The following is a 27,837-nucleotide window of genomic DNA, read 5'->3' as shown; positions in this document are numbered from 1 at the left end:
TCTGCAGCTTAAAGGAACAGTATGATATAAGAACTGTGACAACGGCCACTGTACTGGTCTGAGGTAGTGAATTGAGAAGCACTTTCTTTTCTCACTTGCTACAGTTAAGGAGATGCAATGACCATTTGCAACTATTTCCCATAGCAAGCGCTTGCTAGACAAAAGAAGTAATTCAGCCCTTGCTGTCAGGGGAAAGTACAGGGGGAAGGCACTTAACCAGTAGATGTAATTCCTGTTTCTCAAACTAGCCTAACTTGCTGTTAATTCGATGCATTCGTGCCCTTCTACCTGTGTTGGTAAAAGGTCAAACAGCAGTACCCTCTGGAACATGTCTATACACATCTTCAGCATGGTAGGAGAAAAATACAAATGGGAAACTTGTGTTGTCCCCCCTATAGTTCTGTCTGTCGTCATTACACGTTCAGAGCTAAAGACTGTTTACATCCCGGATAGGGTTCAAGGCCTTTTTCCTGTAATTATCATAAAAACAATGTCAGCTCACACTGAGCTGTAAGGAAATAGGTTGGGGACAGAGACACAGCTGGACAGAATGCTCCTCATCTTGCAATAACTTTATTATTCTGTTAGTGATCTCAGCCTGTTCTCTGGTCAGAGTTCACAATTTAGTTGAGTAAAGTGATGTAGTTATTAAAATGATTGAACAAACATAAAAATGTATACAAGTATCAAGGAAGCTGGATTACTCGTAAGGGTTCTGATTCACACAATACCATCTTTTAATTTCAGAGAGTAGGAAACTACTGAATAGGAATGTGTCAGTCTGGCTCACAGAACTATGTTTCAAAAGCTGTTGGAAATTCATGTACTTGACAGCCTCCTTTGACCCCCTTTCTCCAAAATATTCCACTGGTTGAGCAACAAAGTAACAGCTAGTCTACAGATCAATAGAAAAGGGTATCACAAAGTCTCAGGAAACAGCATTTTCCAAACACAGGAAGTGGTGTGCAGTTTTCACAAGCAGCAGCAAACAGCAATATTAATCCAGCAAGAATTCAACACTTTACATAAGAGCCTGCATCCAGGAATTCATGGTGGAGTTTGGTATAAAGTGCTTTTTAAAGACAGGAATTCATATGGGCCACCCTTGCATATAGATCTCACTCTCATTTAGATTTGGTCAAACCAAGAGTATCCCTGAGTTATACATAAAATCAGGCTTTTCAACAGAGAATACAAATAAATAGGTAGTGTTTATTCATTGTCATTGAAGAGAATTGTTAAACTTGCTTAAAAGCTTTAAAACACCACAAAAGGTCAGTAGCTATAAAGAGCAAAAGCTCAAGCCATAAGAAGTAAAAGAGCTGCCACCAAGAAGTCTGTGGCTACATCAAACCTTCAGCTGTAATGGTCTGTGAAGCGAAAGGATTTAGGTTCTGAACTAATGCAGTGGATATTCTGCAACTGTTTTGCTCTTCTGGCTTCTAACCTAAGCTGCCTTACTCGCTCTTTAGCTGCTAGCTCTTCTGCTCGTTTTTCTTCTCTCTTTCTTTTTAGCCATCTGTGGAGGGAAAAACCAGGATTAGAAATACTGACAATGACTAAAATTTTATCTCACCCATTCAGAGGACCCTTGTCCCAATTTAACTAACCATCCAACCAGATGACTAGAGTCACCTTGCAGGTGCGGGATGGTGCAGGATACAGTTTATGTGTTACGGCTGAGCCAGTCTAAGAGCCTGCTACTCCCAAACATGGGAGGCCCTGCTTTTCTTTCCCAATACTCCTGGTTCTGCACCCACCTTTCCCTCCCCGCTTTCGTTGAGCTGATTCAACCCACCGACTCAAGAAAAAAAAAAATACATTGTCAGGTTAGTTTTCTGCCTGTTCAGTGAATTGAACCAGTGCAACTCTGCTCCAGAACAGGCAAAAAGGGATAGAGAAGGAGCTCCCTTTTTCAGCACAAGCAATCCATTAGGTCAGCTCAAGCCTTGACAAGTAATTTCACAGCAGTGGATAAACAACACCAGGGAATTGATATACTTTTGCTAGGGTATAAGCTTATGATGATATACTCATGAAGGAGTTAATAAGGACTTCAGCAGTAATGATGCACTGTAAAACGACTACACTCAAAGTAACTTGATTATGAGTCTAAGTTGATAGACTACACAATATTCAAGTAGTCTGTTTTCCTAGAAAATAAGAAAAGTGAGCCTACTCACTCTTTAAAGGCTCTGTTACATTCCTCTGTTCTTGGAAAAAAGGTAATGCCCTCTGCCTGGCGTCTCAAAATTTCTATCTGTTTTTCCCTTATGCGTTCTTGGTGCTTTTTTTTAAGCCATAACTTGAAGGCTGCTTCTGGATTCCTGCTCCTCTCCTATTTAAATAAAAGACATGCACACATAAGACTTATCATTAAGTGACCTTTATATTAATAATTTTTTGAACTTCCCTGACATCTTGCATCCACAATTGGGAAATGTGCTTTATAAGCAAACTACAGCATAAGCTAATCTATCATGGAATATATATGTGAAAGCAGTATTTTGAAAAAATACTAAACTTAGTTTTTCGATCCCATTGCTGCAAGACAGAGGAACTTCAGAATAGAGCATCTGAATCTTAAGTTTTTGGTCATCACGTGCGTTAACTTGCTTGCCAACAAGCTCTGATGGTAGGGAATACACTTCAAAGGGTTTTTCTGCTCATTGTTCACTCCAGGGCCCAATGAAGTTATTCTCCTACTGAAAGACAGCATCACTAAGTCTTCTGTAAGTGATGCTATGGTTACTAAATTCATGTATGTAGTTTGTATGACACAAGCCACCCTGACAGGCAGAACAACCCCTGAACATGAAAGTCAATCTAGCTCTTCAATGGAAACAACGTAACAAAAAATATTTCTCATCAGTGTGAATTTTCATATGCTTATCTAAGCACCTGGGCTAAGAATTTTGTTTTTCTATTTAACCAGAGAACTATAAATTGCACTTCTACACGTGAGAGATCTTACTTTGCTGTTCAAGTCTTCTAGCTCCTTTGCACGCTGAATTCGCTTTTCTTCTTGCACTTGTTCTTTCTTCTTCTGTAACCAAGCTCTAAAAACCATCTCGTTCTCTTTTTTCTTCTGTTCTTCTTGTTCTCTTTTCCGTTCTTCTTCCTTGCATGAAATTAAGAGTAAAAATCTTTATTTTTAAAATAATCCTCTTAGTCTGCAAAGGCCTTCACTGTCACAATGGACAATAAGCGAGTTGTTTGATTTTTATCTGACACATACAAAAATGCTAGTGAAACAGGGATACTCAAAGAATGCATCAAGTTGATACTATCTTTAGGAAAAAGCTGGCCTGAGCACTTCCCCGGTTCAGGTTACGGTCAGACGCTTTCAGTCTGACTCTTTTTTGTGATTACTTCTATTTCCATGATTCATCTCACCTCACAGACATTTCAGTAGAAACAGGTCAAGACTTCTAAAGTAAGATCTGTCCAATAGCTCTGAATGGCTTAAAATCAGTTTAAATTGACCCATTTTAAAAATAAGAAACATCCCAGGCTTGCTCGACCACTAAACCCTAAAGGATTTTTAACCATCTATAGACTGCAGGCACCAGGTTATAAATAGGAAATTTTTCTGGACATGAAGTCATAATGTATTTGATTAGGGAGGCACTAATAGCTTAACACTTTTCTCAAGCTTACAAAATGAATCTATTTTCACAAAATTGAGAAAAACTTTTTGTAAGTATTAATTGCGTTTTGACTAATGGCAAGTGTCTACATATAGGAGAAAAGATTTCAGATGATGCTTCAGAAAGTTATTGGGACATTTTACCAGGTTTTGATTCTCTTTGGCACAAAAACTAAAATTCCCAATAATTTCAACACTCAGAGAAATCTCCTCTTCCCTCAAATAGATGACGTTCCTCTCACCTACGTGCAACGTTCATGGAGGTGAACGTTCATGTAGGTCTTCAGTTTGGAAGACTGCATCTTCCAAATTTACAATTTGTACTTTACTGGACAAAAAAAAAAACCCAGCTAATAGATTCCAATAATGTCAATAAATGTTTCCTGCCTGGGAAATCCATAATGTGTTATTGGTTATCCTTCAAGAATGAAGAAGTAAGGTAATATATTCTTACCTTTTTCATAAGTTAGTCAACAGAGGAGGAGACGTAGCACACTGCTTCAGGATAATAACCTTCCTTTCCTCCACCACATTACTTGTTACCTTAAATACATGGAGTATGGTGCCAAGAGATCTAGTTTTGTGTGTACAAACAACACACACTTGTAACTCTTTACATTTCATACCCCTTGTTATTGAGCTAAGTCTCAGCAAACTTTTCAAATAAAGCAGACTTGACCTACTTTCCTGGACAGAAAGTAGCCTTCGAAACTATTTAGCTTATGTTTAAAACAACTGACTGGAATCCCAGAGAAGTGTGAATGGTTTGTGTAGAATCCAAACTGCCTATCCTGTCTTGAATGAACATCCAAAAACAGTTTCCGGATGCAACCACTAACTATTACATTCATGTAGAATTTCTGAATTGATCTAAATCTTGCTTTTAAAGAACAAATAGGAAATCTTTAATATCTTAAATAGCAAAAAAAGTCACAACATACATAGTAAGCTACCTTTTTGCAATGGTATGACCATAACGCAAAGTGAAGCAAAATGGCTATACTTTTTAAATTTCTTGTAAAGATTTCTGAAGCTCCTGTTTTAGCTGTCGGAGGCTGACTCTTTTATTAACTATTATTTTTCTGAAGAAGGAACTGGAAAAAAGAACTAAAATGTTTTGGGGTTGTTTTTTTCAGTAGGGCAATAATATAAGATACTGATTTGATTTTTCAAAATAGAGTTTACATTATTTCTTTTAAATTACTGACCTATAAAGACAGAAGAAGAATAACTATGGTACCTGGAATATTTTCTTCTTTCTCTCTGTGTAGGGCCCAGGTAAAATCAAGTAAGAAGGAAAAGCAGTATCCACAAAGGTGGGGGCGGGGGGGGATGGCGGGGGGACACCAAGACTTTGCAACAAACTTATCGGGATAATTTATTACAACACTCATCCATGTAAAACCTTTATAGGAAAATAAGTATCCAGTTACATGATCATTCAACATGACTTCACCTGCATGCATCCTAACCAACCAACAAGGCATGCCCCTTCTGAAGTCAGTCGTATCTCCCCTACACGTTGCACCCTCCACCTGCTTTGTCCATAGTTCTCACAGTCATTTTCTTGAGTAAAATCTGAATTTATGACTAAATGCTCTCCCATACATTAATTATCTATTGCGTACTTCAGCAGCAGCCAAATGCATACCTGCATTACTGTGGTCGATGCCAACTTTCTGCATTGCAATGTAATCTGTAGAGGTGCGATGTCATGTACTAGGTTCCCGTAAACAGTGTGCCCACAATGGAACTTATGCAGTGAGTCAATAAGCAAAAGCAGTAAGTACAATATGGTGGAAGAAGGCATATTTATGAAGGATATATTAAATGAATATTTAATTTATTTATTGTTATTATTGCCTCTTTTACCATGGAAAGATGGAATAAATACACTGAACATATGGCTCTGTGAAATAGAGGAGTGTGATGGTCACTGTGATCTGCTTGATGCCTCTGTATCCTTACCTCTTTCCTAAGTTTTTCTTTCCTTTGTTCTAACTGCTTCCGCAGCTCTTTTTGCCTGGGAGAAAGACAGTAAGTGGAACTTCTCATGGGCATACTTGCAGACTGCGCTCTCTGTGGAGTCTTCCGTTTTCCCAGACCTTTTACAGCATTGATGGCAGAAGTTGGACGACACTTAGGGTTAGACGGAGGCTTAGGGAAATAAACACACTCTTCTCCAGCAGGAGAACGTACTCCTGCTCTTACTGGAGATGCTTCGTTCATTCGAGACACAGCGCCAGAAGAACTGCAGTGTGAAGATTTGGGAGAAATATGTTGAGTTTCAATATTGGTGAAAGAAACACTTATTGGGGGCAAAAAGCTCTGGCTTTCAATATCACGTAAACTCAAGAGTTCAAACTTTCCATCTTTTTCCACTAGGATCTTCCCATCCTTCTGTTCCTCACCCTTGCCAGTATCTGGTGAAAGCAATGTGCTTTCCTGTCCCATTTCATTAGAAATATGCAGCTGAGACAGCCTATTTGAAACATCGTCTCCTCTTGCAAAATCAGCTTTATAAACATCAGCATCTTCTAGAGGAGGAACTTCAAGATCTACTAACATATCCTTAAATTTTAATTTCCGTTCTCTATTCTCATCCACAGGAGCCTGACTCTCCAGCAGTTTGTTGGCTTCTTCAATCTTTTCCAAGATGTAGCGCTTTATTTCTTCCTCCTCTTCCTCATCTAGTTCCTTTTCGTTTTCCAGCTTGGACTCTTGGATAGAGCATTCACTATCAGTGTCAGATACGTGGTCCCCCTCTTGAACATCAGACCTCGATAGCAAATGTTCTTCATTGGGCGAACTCACTTTCACATCTTCGTTTGCCTCAGAAAGCTGATCTGTGTTTTCTTCTTTTTCCTCACTGTCTTCTCCTTCCTCAAAGTCCTCCAGGCCTTTATCAATCATTGCTTCAATATCCTCTTCATTTTGTTCAGGATTCTAAAAAAATAAAAATAACTCTCTCAGTCTCTTCTCCCAACAAATAACAGCATCAGAGAAATAGACAGGAAAGAGCAAGAGAGAGAGAACAGCAGTATGAATCACACTAATCCTAAGCTAGGCTATCACATATAGTAAATATCATAACCAATAGCTTTTCTGGCACTAGCAACTCTTTGGCAGTTTCTCCGTATTCCCATCTACACAAAGTTTAACAAACCAGGGCTTAAGCAGTAAAGTGATCTGTGACAACATAAAAACGGAGTAACGTGAGTTGCACAAACACTTAAAGGAACCCGCACTAGAAGCAGAAGTATTTTTGAACCAAATATATTATTTCCAGTGAACACTGAATTTTCTGATTTAAGACAATCATAACCTGTTCATTAAATTATTTTTCACTATAAAGACAAGGAGGTTTATTTGGAAAAGTTCAGTGACTGTACATACACATTTCAAACCACAGTTCAAATCACATTGAATCCTGTGCTTACATTTCCAAATTTCACTCTTTTGGTCTTCTAAATAAAATAATTAACATTTAATTTAACATATACCTCTCCTTCACCAAGGTTTTCTTTTTCTTCTTCATGAATTAGCCATTCAAGGTCTTTTTCAAAGTCATCCTCATACTCTGCACTTTCTGTTATATCACCCGCGTCTGCTGGATTGCCTTGGTCTTTGCTTTCACTCATTTTGGTGATGCATTAAAGAAATACTACAAAAGGAGAAAAGGGCTTGTTTTAAGACACTAGTAATACACAAAGTAGAACACTGATATTTCTCAGCGCACCCACACAAAGCCTGTGGGCAATAACAATACTGCTATTTAGATAGTGCCACAGCACCTCACAATTAAGGCTCATAAATAGTTTATAAACATGAATGATTTTTGCCTTTCCCGCTCCAGCTACTAGGTAGAGATTTGAGACAAAGCACACCCAGGTCATTTAATGTCTTGCAGTAAATCTTTAGCAAAGCTAAGACTAGAACTCATGATCTCATGACTTGTAGTCTCGAGCTTCATTAAAAAGGTGATTCTTTCTGTTTGTTGGAAGTACTAAGAGTTTCCACTGCTCTCAGCCCTGTTTTACGTTGTTGCTCTACATCTGCCTGGCCCACCTTCCTTTAAATAAATCTTAACTTTTTTAAAGTCATACTGCAAAGTTGTGGGATGCATAAATCCTAGAAGATCCCTGCTATAGCTTACGATACATCAAATTAGGAGAAAGATTCCCGTAAGGATAAGAAGATACTCATTAGATTCGTGATACAAACATTCTGCTGGAGTCACTGAATATTTACAAGCAACTAGCCTTCAAACCACATCACCTTCACTAGCGTTAGAGGAAAAAAGGTCACACAAAAACCAGTTAGGACTGCTGGAAAAAGCATTCGGTTCTGGTTTGAATTTCCAAAGAGGACAACAGTGGGAAATACTCAGCAGCCAGTTAATCAGGCTGGATATGGTCATATCCATGACAGAACTGGAGAAGAGTCAGTATAAGAAACTGAATCTTTCAAGCAATCTTTGGACTGACTAGCACGCAGGTGCCAAAAGCTCCTGAAGAACTGCTTGAATGTCAGTGCCTGCAGACCCAGGCTAACTGCCTCACATGCCACCCTCTACTCAGCTCACTCATTTGAAGGCATCTGTCTACATCTAAAGGCAGGGAAGAGTTAAAAACATGGGAGGTACACAGACTAGAGAGCTGATTCTGCTCTTTTTACAGCTTTACCACACATCATTTCTTCCCTGGTTTGTTCATCATCGTTTACAGAAGCAACATAAAAGCAGGAAATGTTGACTATTCAAAAATTCCTCTTCTCTTTTTTCCTTTGCCGTATGCTGGAATTTGCCACCTCTAAGCGTCTCTCTTGTAGGATAAATCCGTCTCATTTACAATATACTAAAAGATCACTATATGAGTGTCAGCATATGGCAACATAATATGGGATCTAAGACTTAGCTCTGACCCAGGATGACCTTGGAACAACAAGATGGCTATCGCTCCTTATGTCCTCACTGTCCGATCCACCCCTGGCAGATAAGATGAGCTGCACCCGGACTTCCCAGTTTGTTTAGGCATTTTTGCAACTGTGTCCCCCAAAAATGACTTCCACTCTGTCTTAAAGATGCTGCTTAAATTACTTCAAGCTTTTATGTTCTGATGAGCACCTTTGAGTTCTACATTATTTAATCACACGAAAACCCACTCACAGCCCTGCCTCTTAAAACCTGTAGTATTCCATGCTTGACAAGAATGTTGCCCTTTTTGACCTCAAAATTTAGCCGAGTTTTAGTTAAGAGGAAAGAATGGTAATAAACCAGAGTACTTTGATGGAAACATGTTTATACAAAAGTTTATACAAACTTTATAAAAATTCCTCTTTTTGTTTCATTCCTATTTTGTTCAAGGAAAGCAGGCAATTTTTCCTAACTTTCAGCTTCCTTCTAGCCACACTTGCCACAAAAATCATTTATTCACACTAGGTTTCTCTCAGGCTAAATTTTCAAAGCTTCTTCAGACTGTTGTCTTGGCTTTCTACATCATTTCTGCTTCCATCACTTTTTTTCTGCACCTCTGTTATTTGACATATAAACCTTTTTGCTTGGAAGCACTCCTCTCTTCAACAAACATCTATGGTTTGGGTGGTGGTGCCCACCTGGGTTCTTAATGGAGGTTATTTTGCTCTAACATATATTCAATATAAAAGAACTACTCCTCCTTATCTTATTTCTAATTACAGGAAGTGATGGCATTCAGTGTCCTACAAAGCTGAACTGGGCTCTTAGTGAACCATGTTCACGTCAGTATGTGCCACTCAACAAAAATACTGAACACAATTCATTTATAACATATATAATAAAGGACAGCAGTACTAACGCAATCTCTTCTGTTGTTAACATAAACACGGCTGAAGAGATATTTTTGGTTTAAGGGCCTTGATTCTCAAGACCCTAAATCAGCTCCTATTTTATTCAGATTTTTACACAGAACAGTGAAGGTGCCTGAACTTTAAAAAGGAACTAAAGGTATTTAGAGAATCTGAAGTCTTCATTTTTACCTTATATTTTAATTTGGGGGGGGGGGGGGGGGAGACTCTTACGCTATGACTATGAATTCTTCTGCAAAACTAGTAACACTTCCACTTGGTTATACCTGTGCACAGGATAGGCAGAGTTACTATTAACAAAAACCATGGATACCATCATTGGCATTTACTATTTTGTCTGCTTGTGTATGTGTGCGCACATATATATATACACACACACACGCATATATATGTACACACACAGTGTGTGTGTATATATATATATATATATATATATATATATACACATACACTATGTATATATATATTTATAAACATCCAAGCCGTACAATTTTATTGCGGGGAGAGTAGACCTGCGGCTCAGGGCCCCAGCTCCAACAGGGAACGATAGTCTACGAGTATTACCCAGCTCCCGGTTTCCAGACCGGTGCCGGCCAACGGGCGGAGCTGCTTCTGCTTGTGGAAACCGGCGAACGCAACCCTTGCAAGTCAACCGCACGGAAGCTGCCAGGTGTCTCGCGGGGCGCGCTCACGGCCCCTATCCACACGCGAAAGCGAACGAGGCAGCGTTTCGCCGGGCGGCGGCGAATAAAACCCCGCCACGCGCGACGCAACAAGCCGGCGGCATACCGGCCCGGCCCGGCGGCGTCGCCACGGCAACAGCGGCGCCAGCCCCTCCCCCCCACCAGCTCACCTTCCCGCAGCAACGGTCACCACCGACGGCGGCCCCCGAGGGCCAAAGCGCCCCCTTCTCCGCGCGCACCTTTTCGCTGCCTCGGCAACGGCGGCCCGGTCTCTCTGGCGGGGCGGTGCTGCCCCGTTGCCGTGGAGACGGGCCTCGGCGGCGGGGCGGGGCCTCGGCGGCGGTTGCCCGCGGCCGTTGGCGAGGGCGGCCCCGCCGCTGCCAAGGGCAGTATCCCTTCGATGAACGGCGGTCTGCTGTACCAGCACCGCACAGGCATGCGTTCAAGGCTACTACTAGTGATTTAAAAGAGGGCTTTTTGTGCCTAGATAAACACGCTCTGCTCTTATTAAATTATGCATTTGTTCGGCACTGGCAGCGCTTCAGCTCCCAGAGTTTGCGTGTCGGTAGTTTTTGTGTTGTATTATTCATGTGTTGGTTGATAACGAGCAATCTAAGCAGGTTGGAGCTGCTTAACTCAAAGCTACGGCTGTCAAAATGTGAGCTTTTATTAATAAGATTTTTCCCCCCCTTCATCTCCCAAAGAAATGCCCCTCTGTATTAATCACACATCACTTTCAGAACTTTGAAATGTAAAAACCACCTGAATAAATAACTGTCCCAGTTCAAGGAGTTGACGCACAGATGACAAATGGAAATCCAAGGGAGAGGCCGTATACCTGCAGCGAGCGGGGGAGGGATACATCAAGGACTTGTCTAGGGGAGGAAAAAAATAAATTAAAAAATTATCGAATAAATCCTAGAGGCTGTAAACACAGTACCCCTGGGATTAGCAGGCCTGAAAAAGGAGTTGCACGACAAGCAAATCAGCCAGGAAGCATACAAAAAGCTCATTACAGACTCAAAGCCTTTTACATGAAACACTGGTTATCAGCTGCATTAAGCAAGAGCTGTTGTCGCCACACTCCTGTCACACTTGGCAAAGGCCAGAGAGCTCTGCCACCTATTTTTAAAGGAAGTAGTAACGCTATTTGAACGGCGGGCAAAACTTTCTGATGGCTTGAGAAAGGCTCCTAGCCTTTCACAATAAAGGCTGTTATTGGCGGTGAAACACAGAGAGCCACTGGTCAAACGCTGGCAGGCCAGAAGGCTGGACACCTCGCAGGGCAAAGCGCCCGCTACCCTAGAGAGCTAATGTGAACGGAAGAAAATAAGGGCAGAAACCAGCCATGAATAAGTGTAGCCTGGGCATCGAAGGGAAGTTTTTAACTCTCTTGAGGAGCGAGGGTAGAATTAACCTTTCATTCAAAGCAACATGGGGCAAATAACAAAGCCATTTCCAGGAGCAGCTCAGAAGGTTTATGAAGGACTCTGTGATGTGGTGGCCTGCAACAGCCACGGTCTGGTCTCTGCGACCTTGAGGTTTCTTCTAGCCCTGCAGCCTACGGCGAGAGGGAGAGACAGGCCGTCAGCATTGTTTTTGGAGAGCAGGAAGGGCTGCCTTGGATATGCACCTGAGATAACGCTACACCTGCTGGCAATGATTCCACCACTGACCTCACCCACAGTCATATATTTATCCCACACTTAAAGACCAAATACCAAAATTCTGATTTTCCACATGTCACCGACAGGCGGCTTTGCTAAGCTCACAGCAGACTAAAATAAGCTAAAAGCTTCAATATAGTCCCCAGGTCTCCTCAAACTGTGCTTTTACTGTAAGACCATCTTTCATTCACAAGAGGTTCTTTATTCCACTTGTAATAAATTCCATTTCCTTGTAAAATGAGAATTGGACCCAATTGCTGGGTCTTGATAGTGATAATTTCATGATATTTACAGATCAATCAAAATGCACAACTGTGTGTGTCAACCCATATAATGTTAAACCTAGGATTTCAAGCGTTCCTGCCTGTGAGGGAGTTGCATATGATCAGTTGTGGAAAGAAAACAGTGAAAACAATAGCCAAGCAAGGAGACTCCAAGGATAAGCCCTAACGTGCTGGTTGCTCTTTTCTATGTCATTAATCAGATACTGTGTGTACAGAGCACTGATTTATGCTAAGCAAACATATTGCACAGATACAGGCTGCACAACAGTTTCAGGGCAATGTTAAACAAACACCTTAACATCTTTTGTAGGAAACAGCCTATTTTACTCATACCAAAACAGAGGCAAGAAAGGTCTGAGAGATTTGCTGATGGGCAAACAAAGTAGCAGGGCACAGGGAGATTCCAGTATTCCCAGCAGGTGAGAACCTGCCTGTCCCCATATCAGCTTGGCACATGATGCTGGGGACCTGCCTGCCTTCCCACGATGACTGAGGCTGTTAAGAGCAGCTAGGAATAGTGCCCAGAGTTTCCCATGTCTTGCTACCTTCTGTAACCAAACTCCCTCTCTCCTTCCCAGGAGTTGGCTACAATCATGCTGATAGAGGAGAAAATGCAACCACTTCTATACTAACCCCTCTCCTTACCCAAACAGCACAGTCAGCTGTTTCACGCCTGCACACAGCCAGAGGGTAGCTGAGCTGTAATCCTGCCACGACTGGGCAGCCGTCAGAGCCTGTGCTATCCCTGGAGTACGGTGGTGGGTGGTGCTCTCTATAGCACTCTCCAGCAGGTCTTACTACTTATTACCTTTTGGACAGCGTTAAGTCCAGCACCTGCCCTCTGCCCCTAACAAAGATCCTATAATAAAGTTCAGGAACTACGTCAAGTCTTACCAGCAGTGTAACAGCCCGGTGCAGTATACACGAATCTAGCTGTAACGCTTACCTTGAGTAGCCCCCGGCGTTTACTGGAGCCCAGAAACAGCCGCAGCATCCCAGGGAGAAGCCCCTGCCATGCATTGCATTTATCTCGTCTCCATCAAAACATGCTGCGTGCTGTATGGCTAACACAGGAGTTAAGCTGCTTGACAGTAGCTGCGTCTCCCTTTTCAGCTTTCGCTGTATGCGGCTGCCTGCCCTCATGGAGGCACGCGATGGGAGGAGCAAGGAGAAGCACCACAGTTCACGGGGACCAGCTTCGCTCACGGGCAAGAGCAGCCTCAGGATTTTTGATACGACACCTTTCACTGGCACCAGGGAGATCAAACACTTGTTTCCATCTTAAATGGTAATGCTACAGCTCTCTCAGCTACCAGTTTCCTTCCTGCTTTATATATAGCTTTTCAGCCCTTGCATAGTTAAGAAGCCCCTGGATGGCAGTAGCGCTCAGCAGATCAGATAAGAATCCCAAATTAAGGGTAACCCATCAACTGGCAGGAGGAAGAACAACTGCCTTACTTTGGTTTTCTAAGGTGAGGTTGAGGTATGGGTGAGAATATAATGGGTGGACTGGGTTTTTTTTTGGGGGGGGGGGGGGGCAGCAGTTGCCTATGTTGTAACCTGAATTTTCCACAGTTGATAATAAATATCAACAAGAGAAAAAAGAGAGAGGAAGAAAACCCCTAACAATCCCCTTCCCCCAGTCTCCCCTGTAGAAGAAGCATTTGGCATCTGCAATTGTTCCATCCACAAACATGGGAGTAGATATTTCTAAAATAGGATGAAAATAAAGCTGCACATTTTGGTAGATGGGGTGTAGTTTTGCTTGCATGTTCATAATGTAGTTCCTTCAGGCAAGAGCATATTTAGAAAGCCCTGACAGATAATATTATTTGTTTGTATACTGCTGGCTTGGGAGAACCCGCTCTTTATTTCCAGGTGCAAGCACCCCCAGAACTACTTTATGCATTCCCATGCACCTGGCTACTATCTTCATGTCATTGATGCTTCATCCATTCTTACTCAGACAGCCATAGTTCCTGATTTCAGTTTTGAATGTTCTTCAGAGTTGCAGTGTTCTTCCCATATTTTCCTGCAGATCTTTTTGTAGGGGTGGGGGGAGTGGGGGAGGAAAACAAACAAACAAAAACTCTACTCATCCATTGATTGATATAACAAAAGCATAGACCTTAAAGAAATGTTGGTTATGGGCTGGAACAGGGACAGCTTTTCTTAAGCTATGTTTCCCATCCTCAAGACTAACAAACTAGCGTTAGCGATCTGACATCTACTCTAATCTGACATCTGCTTTCCTTTGCACTCTCCCGTAGCGAGACAGATGCATTTGTGCCTAACGATTGGGGGTAACCTGCACTAGTGGTTGACTTTCTCCACTGCCAGGCTAGCCTGAACTGGAATTACACACTGGTATTTTTGAACTGTTCAGCAATTACAGATCTGTAATACCAGATGCAAGGCACAAGACACTCACAGAGTTCTGCAAACCTACACAAAACAGCCAATAGCTATAGCCTTTTTTAAGGCTTAGTTCCTTTTTGCATTGTTTATCCTGTATGTCTTTCCTTTATGCAACAGATGCTCAGAACCACCTATGTTAGTTACCTGCAGCAGCACTGCTATTGGTTAGGAAGGTATCAAAATACAAAAAACAAACACCGGCCACACAGGAAATCTCATAAAACATTTTTATTTAACAAAAATTAACTGTTCAATCAGAACCAAACTGAAGGGGTCCTACCAACAATGCCAACATGTTTACGGTACTTCATAAGCATCAAATCACTCTGTATACAGGTCCAGTTAGGCTCTACAGTCACCTCATCATCACAGCAACAGTACAACATAAGAACCTAGACAACGTCCCGGTTTAGCTTCCATACATTAATAGGCTCGAATACGTACACAGTGTAGCATGCCACTCTGTATTACAGTTGCCACAATTTCATGACTTCAGTAGAAATACCATTTTGTTATTGCTGTAATTCACTGGTTAGTTTTTGACTTGCTTTTAAAAGGCTGAGTTGTTCCCCATCAAAGATCTGTTCTATGTGAAAAATGTGATTAACATTGAGCTGCTTCTTTTGCTTATTTGACAGAAGTGCCACACGCCCACTCCTAACCTATTGTTGTAACTGCCATCAGGCCAAGAAACCCAATGAACAGGACATGCACTTGTTATCCTTTTCCCAGGACAGCTCAGCTAGTGTTTCACTGCTTCAGAAATTTATTTTTTTAAATGGTAAAGAAAGGAATATATACATGGGTAGTTTCAAGTTTCTGTTTCAGGATAAGGCAGTTAAGTTTACGTGTATAAATGTCAACACAGCTGAGCCCCAAGACATTTTACAAGCCAGGCTGCAAACACAGTGAGGTTTTGGGGAGTGTGTTCCCCTGAGCAGCCAGTCTGAAAGGACTCCATGGACCCCATGCAGCACATCCCAAACTGATTAATCATTCACCTCATGCAGTAAAGGCCGAGGCTCACACAGGTGATGAGTAAACTATACCTGTCCCAGCCAGGGGAGAAAAACCTTTCCAGCCCAGGTGCTTGAAGCCACCATAGCATTAAACAAACCAAGCAATACACCAAGGCTACTTCTGCAGGCCCTGATGGGAATTAACTCTAACTACCACACAGAGGAGAAGGCATGAAGGGGAAGCACGCTGCATAGCATCTTATCCCTTGCCGTTTCTCCTGCACACTTAAACTCACCATGAGCTGCATAGCAGCAGGGACAGCCTATTAGCCAGCCTACAGTATACTGTGGTTTTCTGTTGCTGTGCAGGTCATGGTGCCCACATAACCAGGTGCCAGAGCTCAGAACAACTCCTTCCCAGTGCTCAGATGATTTGGAAAAAAGAAGTTATTTCTAAAAACAGGTATAAGGTAAGTCCTACATTGCTCTGACTGGAGGGAAAAAAAAAAAAAAGAAAGAAAGAAAGAAAAAAAGAATAAACCTAAAAAAAAAAAATACTCCCCAAACATCCATTTTTCTCCTTAGGTGGAAAGGGAGGTAGAGCTAGTGGATAGAGATCCACCAGAAGCATCAAGGCATTTTAAAAGGGAAGGAAGTGACAGATTAAGAAATCAACGTTTTGAAAAATCTCAGGCATTCATCCTGTTAATTACAATAACGACCAGCGTCTTTTCAGTCACCACAGTCATAATTCTCCAAGGTTATAAAGAACAGCTTGAAATCCTGCACCTTCCTTCTCAGTACTACATTCACACCCACCATCTCACTGAAACAGCCCAGCCTCAAGGGTTATGAGTTAGCAACTCCTATGACTGCTGGAATCTGGAGTCCCAAAGGACAAAGGTGAGGACATCCAAGGGTTCTCGGGATGAACGTTTTGTCTAGTTAGACTCCCTGTGAGCTTCCCCTCCAGCTTTACAGTCCCTTGGGCAAAGGCCTTCACAGCACAAGCAGCATTGCTGATAACCCATTCACCAGCATCACGAGTCACCCCAAGCTGAGTTTGCAGGTGAAGTACCATGATCAACTATGGTAAAACTGGCAGTAAGGATGGCAGACGGGAATAGCAGAAATAGTACAAGCAGCTAAAGGATGTATGTGCATATGCAGAGACATAAGTGTATGTCTCAAAGGGTATTAGTCCTCAGAAAGGTACATCTAACATCACGGGGCAGACACAACAAAAGCCACACTGCAGAGCATGCACTTAAGGCCATCTCCTATGCCAGGCCTGGAGCTCTCCACAGAGAGGCCTAGGGGTACGCCCTTGCTTCTGCCCTGCAGCAGCATCTCAATGACAGAAAGAACAGTAGCAGTTGACCACATCACTGTGAAGGTGCCTTTTTGGTGGCAGTCTCCAAACGCACAGGCTTAGACCAAAACCTCCCAGAGCTTTCACTTTTTGAAAAAATTTACAGTTCTCTGCTGCACTTCCCATATATGCAACAGAAGAACTAAAGGCATTTTAGAAAGAAGATATTTGTTCTTACTTATGTAAGAGCTAATACATATACCTTCTAAAATGTGATACTAATATAGTATAAATATAGATCAAGTACAGTTAATGGGACTGCCTTGGGAAGTAAAGGCAGAGATTAAAAACAAACCTATCGCTTCATATACAGTTGCTGCAAGTCTTCACTTGGTGCACTAATGGCTTTCAGGAGATCTGCTTTGAACCTGCTCTTGTCTTCTGTAAGTCCTTATAATATTGTAGATACCACTCCCCAAGAACACCAGAGAGATAGCCGCAAAATAAGAGGCATAAATCATGAACTGCAAAGAAAGGGAGAAAAAAAAACAAACAGACAAGAAAACTTGCAGTTAGAAACAAAAAAGATCATCTACTCTTTTACAGCAAACCTCATATGGAGAAAAAAAAACATTCCCCGTAAGTTAAGATTGCTGACTGAAACGCTGCTCCCAGTCTATTGTCTGCCTTTATTACTAAGTTCACCAGCACTGATGACTGATGTTAGATAAACAGTTCAGTTTTCAGATCCACGAATCTTGCACATGGCTGCAGGATAATAGCCTTTAGATACAACAATTAAACAAAATTCCCCACAGACAATGACTACAAATCAAGTCCTGAAGGTGATGATGGAAGTTGAGTATCCATCCAATTTCTCCATGGGGGACAGAAATCAGAATGGCTGAACAAAACAGACACCAAATCTGTTAGAAGTTTAACATGCTAGCTCCCTTCCTCTTCTAAAATATCAAGAATCAGTAAACACCTCTCTGCCACGAAACCCTTGACCCAGAAACAGGTAGCTGAGAAGCTTTATAGCTTGATTTACTTCCCTCCCTCCCGTTGGTAAAGATAAAAGAAGCTAGCATACCTGAGTAAAGATGTCTAACCCAAGCCCGCTGGCATCCACGACAATCAAAGTGAGCACGGTCTGAAGTGCTAAGGCAATGAAAGTATTGACCCCAAATACCAGGGCATACCGTTCCACACTAAGATTTGTGGCAATCTGGAACCTGGAAAGAAAGGGAGGACCAGAAACATAAGGATGGGGAAGAATCGGGGAAAAGCAGGAATAGGAGGAACTTCTCTGGACAAGGCATCACATGAGAAGACTATGTAAGCCAAAGAGTTGCCTAGGCTAGTCCTATATTTTCCACAATTAGATTTCCTTGCACTGACAGTGTACTTTGCCAAGTAGGGCCATGATAAAATAGCACAGAGGCTAGAAAAGACACACAGGAACATCTGAAAGACTGCAAAAACTTTGGGAGCTCTGTGGATTGCATTCTTTCTTACTTAGCCCCCCAGTCTGGGGCAGCTGCAAAGGGCCTGGTCACCCAGAGAAGGTACAATGCTCTTCAAATGCCGGAGACCTGCTGTTGGCAATCTTAAAGCCTACCGTGATGTAATCCGTAACCTCCTGCATCCTTCTGACCAGAACTCCCTACAGTTCTCCCTACCAGCTTCAGCATCTCCTCTTCACATCATGCTTGAACTATCATGTAGTAATTGTGTGTGGCTGATCAACGGCAGCATTTTCCTCCCCCAAGGGACATTAAGGACGTTTTCCTCCTTAGAGTTTAGGGGGAAATGACCCTCTATTACAGGTACAACATTGTCCTCTTCTCCTCAGCTAACACTTCACTCAAACCATGTTTATGAAGAAACCTTTCCCACGGCAGGCAGAGCTATCTAGTATTTAGAGACAATTCTGTGTCATGAGACTTCTGACCTTGGGCAGGTTGCCAGCAGAAAAATCTCTCCATGCTTCAGTCGCCAACCTGAATCACAACACAACAGCTTAGCCACACTTGTAACGGATTTCCAGATTCCTGGTGGGCAAGACCCTACCTACTTGGAGAAAAATGCCAGCTTTCACAACAACTATAATTTTGAGAGGAATTAGTCAAAAAGTACTCACGTTGCTATTGTGATCAGCAGCATGTAGATAATTCTGAAGACAACATATGATGCATAGCACACCCAGATGTTACGAACAGTGTCCATGATATATACAGCAGCAGCAATAAGAAAGGAGAACAGCGCAAGTGCCACCTCACCCCACATGGCCCAGGATGTTTTTATATGACCCACAACAAACACTGCAACAGCTCCTGTGAGGAGAAAGGAAAACATAACTGTCAGTTGTTCAAAGTGATTCAGAGACTGTCGAATAGGGTCTGTGCAGCCCCTAATAGTTAACCATAAGTGAAGCGGAAGACACTAATGTGTCTACCTTAGACGTTCTCCTTCCTGACCTGACCTCCCTCACCTGGAAGCCAACTGTAAACTCCTATTCGCTTTTATGGGGGAAAAAAAGTAGGTCTATGGCAACTGCTTCCGAAATCTCCTCCCTGGCTTCGTAAACACTACAACCCCATGACTCAGATTGCTGCTGCTCAACAGTCTTCTGTGTTTGACTGTAGAAATATTGTCAATTGGGTGGCAGAGAAATGTAAACCCTGGTTTAAAAAAAGGCGCTCAGCTAATGATTTTTTGTGTTTCAGGGTCTACATTCACTGGCAGAGGGAAGGGAAAGAAGACGTCCACTTTGATACGCAGCTGTTCAAGTTTTCTGCTTCCTGGGTGAAAACTCTCATTTAGCGTCATCTTCACTCCAGCTACAAGAGTGAGAGCAGGAGTTCAAACCTACCTCTCCCAAGAAGCACCTTAACTACAAGCTACCGAGGCTGGGGAAAACAAAAAACAAAAAACACCACACACACACACAAAAACCTCTTCACTGTTGATTGTTCATGTACAATCCTTTCTAACCAAAACAAGCTTGTAACTCCTGCTGGCTTTTTAAAAAAGTGGGGAGGGGAAGGCAGAAACAAGATAGAGAAGACAGAAAAAATACGGTATTTCACACAACCAGTAGATAACGTGTGATTTCATACACCATCACATCTGTAACTACTCAGCGGCTCAAATACAGATCACATTACAAGAAAATTCCTGCTGGAAATAGGCCTTGTTCTGCAAACAAGCCAAATAACAACCAACAGCATAACAATGCTGCTGTACACAGCAAACCAGACAAACAGCATATTGACAAAGGGAGGTTTACTGCAGATCTCTGAAAAACAGGATTGCATTAAGCATTTGACCACCGTACAGAAGCACTACAGTACAGCATCTAGCCTCTTTGTAACTCTCAGCTGGCCTATCTTAGAAATCCTTCAGGCTCACGAAGGCTCCCTACGTACCATCAGGGTGTACAAGCTTGCAACCCTGACAGCCCTCACATCACTCTTGCAGACTAACAAAGAAGATGGCTATGCCAAGGAAAAGGATTTTATTTTCCCCTCCCAAACAGCTCTTTCCAGTGCCTGCCTGTCCAGTGACATTACCCAACTGACATTTTCCAGTTTGAAAGCCTGGCTTCCCTAGTAGCAAAGCCCTGAGATGCAGAAAGCAGCTAAGTCCCTAGAGTCTCCTTTCCACTGTTCAAGCAATTCAGAGGCTCAGGAAGAAAGGCATTCATCATCCCACTTTCTGGCATTTAGTGGCAATTCATGAAGCTATACTCCTCCTATGCCTCAAGGCCATACCAGCCAGACATCTAATCATGAAAGCATACACAATCCGTGCCCTGCACTTAGACATGCAGAGCGGATTCAGTGGTTTCACATTGCAACCTTTAGGTGGGGTATTGCTACATTGCCAAGAAGCTGCAGGGATTCTTCTAAATAGTCAATTAGCCTCACTAGAAAGAAAAACCCTCATCTTGCCCAGGACCATCTGAACATATGAAAATGCTTCTTCACTGTGAGGGTGATTGAACATTGGAACAGGTTGCCCAGAGAGGCTGTGTAGTCTCCACCATTGGAGATATTCAAAACCCAACTGGAAGTGTTCCTGGGCAACCTGCTCTAGCTGACTCTGCTTAAGCAGGGTGGTTGGACCAAATGATCTCCTTGATCAGTTGAGGCCTCTTTCAGCCTCAACTATTCTGTGACAGGAAGCTGACAGCCACATGAATCACCATGATCTACTCAGACCCTTCTGCAAGACAGCACAGGTACAAGCAGGGCATTGCAACAGCATCTTGTATGAAGGTTACCAAATGTTGCTAATTGCTGACTACAGAATGATTACGAGGTATGAAAATAGCAGATGAGACCTGGGATGCACCAGGAAAGGTATTTTCAGTAAAGGGAGAGAAGCAAGGAGAGATGCTGTCCTACAAGTCTGAGGCCTCATTTGAGAAAAAAATTGACTGCAGTTCAGTCATCCATCTTCAAAAGAGCTTATCTTTAACAAAAAAAAAAATGAGTAGAAGAGCTTGGCTTCTTTGGCCCAGAACAAAGAATGGCTGCCTACAGAGAGACTAAAAAGAGACAATTGAGCACCAAAAGTACAACCTCGGCATGAGATCAAAGGTCATGAATAAATTCAGACTGGAAATTGGAAGAAGTTTGAGCATTTGCTCTAGTGCTTAGGAAATCAGGTCACTGGATTCCCATCCTTAACAGGTTCCTTCCAGTCCTGCTATGGATTTCAGGATTTCCTGCTATGGATTTTTTTTTTTTTTTTAAACTAAACTTCACTTGTCTGAATCTGTGTCAATATGAAGGATTTTTGCTGTCTTTTGAGCAGTTCAGGGACAGAGGTTAATTTGGCTTTCAGAAAACTTCACCCAGGCTGATTCAACCATTAAAAAAAAAAAAAAAAAGGATGTAGAGAAAACATCAAAAGTAGAAAAAAACAAGCAAAAACCCCTCAGTTTTGCCTGAATGTAGTGCCAACCATCTTTTCTTCAAATAGGTCCACTGTCCACAAGCTCTAGAAAAGAACCGTAACATAAAAGGCACATAATAAGGTTTGAAGAATGATCCTTTTGTCGTTTGGTTTCTGTTTTTGTTTAAATCTGCCCACATTTGGCCCAGCTATAACTCTTAACGTAATCAATTTTTAGATGCTTGGTAAAGACTTTTCAGAAACTAACAGCTTCCCTCTGTGAAGATACCACTTCATAGAGCGTGCTCCAGTCAAGGTACGTGAGACTTTCTCGGCAACAGTGAATCACAGTTACTGCGCCCAGATGCTGACTAGAACTGATCTTCTTTCCCTCAGAACCGATTCCTCTTCCCGAGACCGAAGCAGGTCTTTGGCAGAGGAAGCCAAATCAAACAAGAAATAAGAGCCACAGCATCATGGGAGAGCAGAGAAACAGAATATGAACGCATGCTAATTAAGTTTAGCATGATGAAGAAGATGGTTCAACAGTCAGAGCCTTAAGAATCAAATCCCTGACAGTTTCAAGCCCAACTAGCAATGGGTGCTAGACCAGTTTCTAGAGCTATAAAGCTGCCATGGCTCCCACTGAACTCCATGTAGAAGCTGAACATGTCTAAGCAAGCACCAGGCCTTCCTTGTTTGTATACCTTCATTTCTGCTGCCCTCTCCCCCTGCAAGAAGATGATGACCCCAGCAGACGGTGGAATAATGAATCCGTCAAAGAAAAGGAACATACTGAAGCATCACCTAAAGTGCCTCTCAAAGGCTACGTAAGCAATATTAGAAAAGTGTTGTCCTAGTTCTGATAATGGAACAGTATTAAACAACTTAATAAGCAGGATGTTTGTATTGACTGACCTGCCTGGCCCTTTCAAGTCAAGTGATTTCTTTATTCTTAATAGCTTTTCTTCTTAACAACTGAAATGACTACGTGGTGGCTCACTGCATGCTGGGTATCCACAGCAAACTTTCACATGTTCCCTACGCACCCTGAGAAAGGAAATAAAACAAAACAGGCATAACTGCTACTGTTTTAGGCCTGCAGTCACACTAACAACCAAGAACATACAGTCAGCCATGCATTTAGAACCTTCTGCCAAATATTTCAGAAAGAAGATCTACTTGGGAGGCTCCTTTAAACACCTGCATACTGGATTACAAGAATCAGTGCTGCATGCAGCAACAAACTCAGTACTGAATACTGTACTTGTGTACATCACAGGAGAGTCGCCCCAAAGCAACATCACTTAGCACTATCCTAGACAAGATATTCCCTCTCCTGCATGTGCAGGGAAACAAAGACACTTCCAAATTGGGCGCTGGTGATTTTGAGGGACACAAGGCATTTCTCAGCAGTCACACAGCAAAGCAAGAGCTATGTCAGTAGCTTACCTAGCAGCGTGGACACTGCCTCCACACCACCATTGTAGATCTCCGAGCTGTGAGAAGGCAGCACCATCTCCCACAGGCCCTGAGCGTAGTTGATGACCTGGAAGTAGCCACAGGTTGACAGTGCCCACCACACAGACCAGCAGAGCATGGTTCGCGAGGAATAGCACTGCAGGAAGTCTTGCCAGAGGTCTCTGAGCACCTTTAAAATGTCTACTTTCTGCTCCTGCATAGAAGGGAGAGGGAGGGGGAGAAATGTTAGGCTCTGCTTATAAATACTTCATATTGCTCCACAAGATTGCTCGTTTCAAGTGATCTGATCACTAGTGAGTGACGCTACCACTTTTGGTCACAAACCTCCAGACAGCAATCAATAAAAAGCTTCCCTATTACACTGTCCCAGTAGCTGGTCTCTACGCTAACCAGGACAGCCCGCTTCTGTGCGAAAGAAGGGTTCGGTTTGCTCTCCATGACCCATTTGATCCTTGTCTCTCTCAAGCAGACAGCAGTAATTGCTAGTTGTTGAAAGGACTATGAGAGCAGCTGAAGGGTACCAGAGAGAAGAAATACAGGAGAATGCTCAAAATGAACATTGTGGTGCAAACAGAATGAGAAGCCAGTCATTCACTTCATAAAGACAGAAGTATCAGTGATGCTTTTTGCTTGTTAAGTCCTGATCCAAATTCAACTACATTTGGTAGTGCGGAGAATATGAAAGCAACTTGATGAGTATTTTTCTCAAAGTAAGTCAATTTTCCTTAGTACTAGTGCTCAGGGATTACAATGAAAGTGAAAAATCACCTTTTACACACAGGCTGTTAGAATTATATTCTGAGCCACTTTACAAGAATAGCAGCAGAGAAAACTAGTATATCTTTCCTTTGTAGCTAGAGCTGCTAACTATGGTCTCTGTATGTACACGTACACACAAGAGTCTTTGAAGACAGGCATACCCTTTCCATAGAAATCAAAGCAGCAGTTACTTCACATAAGACTTTGCAGAGCTCCTGAGTCCCACTAGGCATCTGCAGCCCAGTAAGAGATTTTCTTTTGACTTCTCTACAGAAAAACTTTTAGCACAGTAACAGGACTGAGCCATTGGATATTGGGCCATGGCACATCCAGTTTCAGAGCAGTTTCCAGTCACAAGCAGCAACGACCTTGGGCTCTTGGCCACGTGCCTTGTGCAGGGGAAATCATGCATTGCATGCCTTGGAAAGACCGTTCTCCAAGAGCAATAAATCTCATTTTAAGGTCCCTCCAATAAGATCCCCAAGAAAGACTTTAGCCTACTGTGACCTGAACTGTTTCCTGCACCCTTCAAAGTGTCACCGATTTCTGAGTATCCTTATAAAATATCACACAGTCCCTTTGGTGCTTTGTCAATGGCAAGATACCTGCTGTGGGTGTGGATGCCCCTCTCTAAAGCCTGACAGAATCACATGGAAAGAGGACAGCTCAAGGCAAAGTAAGAATATTAGCAACATAACTCCCAAACAAAGTTTTCTGTGAAGTTCAGGCACAGGAAAACCAAGGAAGAGAACTGTCATATGCTGCAAAAACTGATTCAGCAAGTTCTACACAAGCAGGTGCCTGATGAGCCAGAAGAAGCCTATCTGTCCTCCCACCATCTGGAAACACTTCTTCAGTACAATTATTCATACAGCCATTAATTTAGGATTATACATTGTGGTTACCATTACCTTAGTAAGAAGAACTATAATCACATGACAATGCTTCTTAGCTTTCAGCAGCTGGTGTTACTTAACAAGCTATGGAGAGCTCAGTTAATTCACATCTACTTAAAATTTTTCACCATTAGTTTGGAACCACCCTTGTTCTCATAGTATGGGAATAAGATAAAAGAAAGAGGGACAGACAATTGATGCTAATCCCTTAGTCATTACTGGCACAGAGTTTTAGATGCTTTAAGGTGCTTTAGTCTTAAATTGTTTAATAAGTACCCTTCAACATGTTAAAGTATACCATGGCTCAAAATACTTCTGCTTTTAATTGCCTCAATAAAGCCACCCCTACCCTAAGACCAGAAAATCTCCAGAGGCATTTACAAGCTATCACTAACATGACTATGGTGTTCCCACTGCTGGAACCAGGACTGGTAAGGTGCCCTTTGAGCATTGATGCCAGTATCTGAAAATAGCCCAGCTCTGATGAGGACTGCTGGAGGTCCTCCCTAAGGAAAAGGCCAGAGGGAAAGGCCTTCAGGTCAAATTCACCGATTCAAATATTCCACTACAAACGCTTGATGCTTCTCTGGGACATCCTCATTTCTTCCCACCAGAAGACAAAGCAAAACAAAGACTGCCCTTTTTTTTATTACTCAGTATTTTATTACTCAGTAATACTCAGTATTACTCAGTACTCAGGGTCTCACAGAACCGGGCTGGATCAGGCAGGATTAGTTCCCTGGAATGCTAATTCTTTTAATTCCTAGCTGCAGCCTGACGAGACACAAGCTGGAAGCAGCATCTGATGCTGCCTCCCCTGCCCCAGCTAACATAGCCAGTGCCAAGCCCCTTTGCCTTCCCCACCTGGATGTTCAAACCACAGCTCTGACACGTGCAGATACAGCATAATCTATAAACACCACTATTTCTTTGCTTTTGTCTTAAAAAAAAAAATTATACCAACTCCTCATTCTTTTTAGTTAAATGACTAGCTTATGTGTAAGTGAATTCCCTATTAGTTTGCTAAACCAACAAAAGTACTTACCTTCTGCCCTGTTCTCAAAACCAACACAACCTCCTTCTGACCGAGGAGCAGCAGCGACCTCTTTCCCCCCAGCGAAACTCCCCCATTTTTGGGGGCTTGATTTGACACTTTATTTCCAATCCCGTCTTGGGACCCCCTTATCAGCCAAGCTAACACTGGCTGAGCCTATGCAACACCTGAACCTCCACCAGGGCCTTGAAGCCTCTCTGCCACACCGGGCTCAGATAAACACGTATTACCTGGCTGACACATGGCAGAGACCTGTCCGGTCAAGCAACTAAACGCAGGCATCAGGCCTCAAAACTGGAGGCTGCTTTGCTTATCCTGTCACAAGACCTAATGCATGCCATCCCTGAGCAAGGGACGGTACCTGCATGCTTGCTTCCATACAAGCGGTCAGGCATCTGTAATGAACAGGACACACAACTGCCCTCAGTGACTTTGTTTTCAGTTACGTAGCCCACAAAAGCAGGGTGTTACTGGCTTAGCCCCTGGTGTTCTGGCAGTTTGCATTAACCATTGACGTGATGCAAAGATGTTTCCTGCAACTCGGATATCAGAGTTCTGTATATCTGTGACTTATCAGTGTTAGCGCTCAGGTAGTACAGCGGTTTCCTTCCAGAATCATAACACAAAACCCATTCACTCTGTACCTTGCAGAACAACTCATGCAACAGTTGCAATACATATACACATGACAGTTGTGCATGTATGTATATAGATACACACTTATGTATATATGTATATTTGCACACACATACATATATGCACGAAAGCCACACGAGCGCTGCATCTTCTGTTTGTTTCAACCCAGGACGCAGCTTACCTGCCTCTGTGAGGATTGCCCCTCCACGTTTAAGGGAACTTTTGTCTCGTCCTCCCAACCGGGTGTCCTCCGCATGTCAGGATGATCTTGGACAGCAGATCCATTTTTACAGTCTATGATCTTCATTTCCCTGCCAACTGGCTGACTTGAGGCATGGTGAAAGAAAAGGCTTTTCTGGGGCATTGGCAGAAACCAGGCCATACCAAAGGCGACGGACACGCAGGTTAAGGAGATAACGTTTAAGCTGAAGAGGGACCAGCCTGCCACCGACACAAGGAGCTGCCCGGAGACCGACCCCACGGTGTAGCCCACCAGGGTGGCGCTCCGGCAGTAACTGGTGACTTTCCGGTACAGGTTCAAGTCGACGACGCTGTAGATGTAGGCGTAGTAGGCGACGTCCGTGGCGGTGCCCAGGCCGTAGAAGAACTCGAGGAGCTGGACGGCCAGCAGCCCCTGGGCGTAGAGCAGCATGAACCACGTCACGATGAGGCTCAGGCCCTGCAGCAGCACCACGGGCTTGTACCGGAGATAGTCGGTGGCCAGGAACACCGGGAACAGCAGCACCAGGTAGGAATAGGTCCACACCGGGTAGATCTCGTTGAACACCTGCAAGGGGAAGAGACGGCGGTAACCCTCCCGCACCGAGGCGCTCAAAAAGAAACCACGAAAAACAACGTTATCGCCGGCAGGCGGCGAGGCGTAGGCCGGCCGGGCGCCGCTACCTGGCTCTGGGTGAGGTTCTTGTGCGGCCCCAGCAGGTAGCGGGTGAGGAAGGGCTCGGAGGGCCGCACGCTGCAGAAGAAGCCGTAGGCGCAGAGCAGCGCCGTGGGCAGCGCCCAGCAGCACCCGCCGCCGCCCGCCCGGGCCCCCCTAGCCCCCGCCATGACGGGCCGGGAGGGGAGGGGGGAGGGGGGAGGCGGCCCCGTCCCAGGGGGCTCCTGCTGCTGCTGCCGCCGCTGCCGCCGCCGCCGCCGCCTCTCAAAGGCACCTCCAGCCGCGGGTGCCCGCGGCGCTGCTCTTCAAGGCCATTGGCCGAGGCCCGCGGGGGCGGGGCGGATGGCTGCGCTCTGACTGGGCGTCGCCGCCTCTGGCAGGGAAGAGCGGCCAA

At 43.4% G+C, this 27,837-nt stretch overlaps 2 protein-coding genes across 6 annotated transcripts; both read right to left on the bottom strand.

Moving 5' to 3' along the window:
- Positions 1-554: 554 nt before the first annotated feature.
- Positions 555-17,309, bottom strand: CCDC181 (coiled-coil domain containing 181). 5 transcript variants are annotated; one of them, XM_009675172.2, is made up of 7 exons: positions 13,074-13,502; positions 10,939-11,051; positions 7,153-7,313; positions 5,618-6,595; positions 2,975-3,121; positions 2,184-2,338; positions 555-1,519 (listed from the first exon to the last, which is right to left on the bottom strand). In XM_009675172.2, the coding sequence occupies exons 3-7, from the start codon at positions 7,288-7,290 to the stop codon at positions 1,357-1,359; spliced, it is 1,581 nt and encodes a 526-aa protein (XP_009673467.2). In that variant the 5' UTR covers positions 7,291-7,313; positions 10,939-11,051; positions 13,074-13,502; the 3' UTR covers positions 555-1,356. The 5 variants fall into 5 exon arrangements, with proteins under 5 accessions (XP_009673467.2, XP_068815684.1, XP_009673468.2 ...); XM_068959583.1 differs by lacking the exons at positions 10,939-11,051; positions 13,074-13,502 and adding an exon at positions 17,172-17,309; XM_009675173.2 differs by lacking the exon at positions 10,939-11,051.
- On the bottom strand, positions 14,759-27,659 carry SLC19A2 (solute carrier family 19 member 2). The gene is made up of 6 exons (XM_009675268.2): positions 27,452-27,659; positions 26,730-27,335; positions 23,174-23,396; positions 18,960-19,152; positions 17,910-18,051; positions 14,759-17,340 (listed from the first exon to the last, which is right to left on the bottom strand). The coding sequence occupies exons 1-6, from the start codon at positions 27,611-27,613 to the stop codon at positions 17,215-17,217; spliced, it is 1,452 nt and encodes a 483-aa protein (XP_009673563.2). The 5' UTR covers positions 27,614-27,659; the 3' UTR covers positions 14,759-17,214.
- Positions 27,660-27,837: the final 178 nt, after the last annotated feature.

The sequence above is a fragment of the Struthio camelus genome, chromosome 1, assembly GCF_040807025.1.
Source record: "Struthio camelus isolate bStrCam1 chromosome 1, bStrCam1.hap1, whole genome shotgun sequence".
NCBI lineage: Eukaryota > Metazoa > Chordata > Aves > Struthioniformes > Struthionidae > Struthio > Struthio camelus.
The sequence above is the reverse complement of the archived record's forward strand: the minus strand, read 5'-3'. Positions and strand labels throughout refer to the sequence as shown.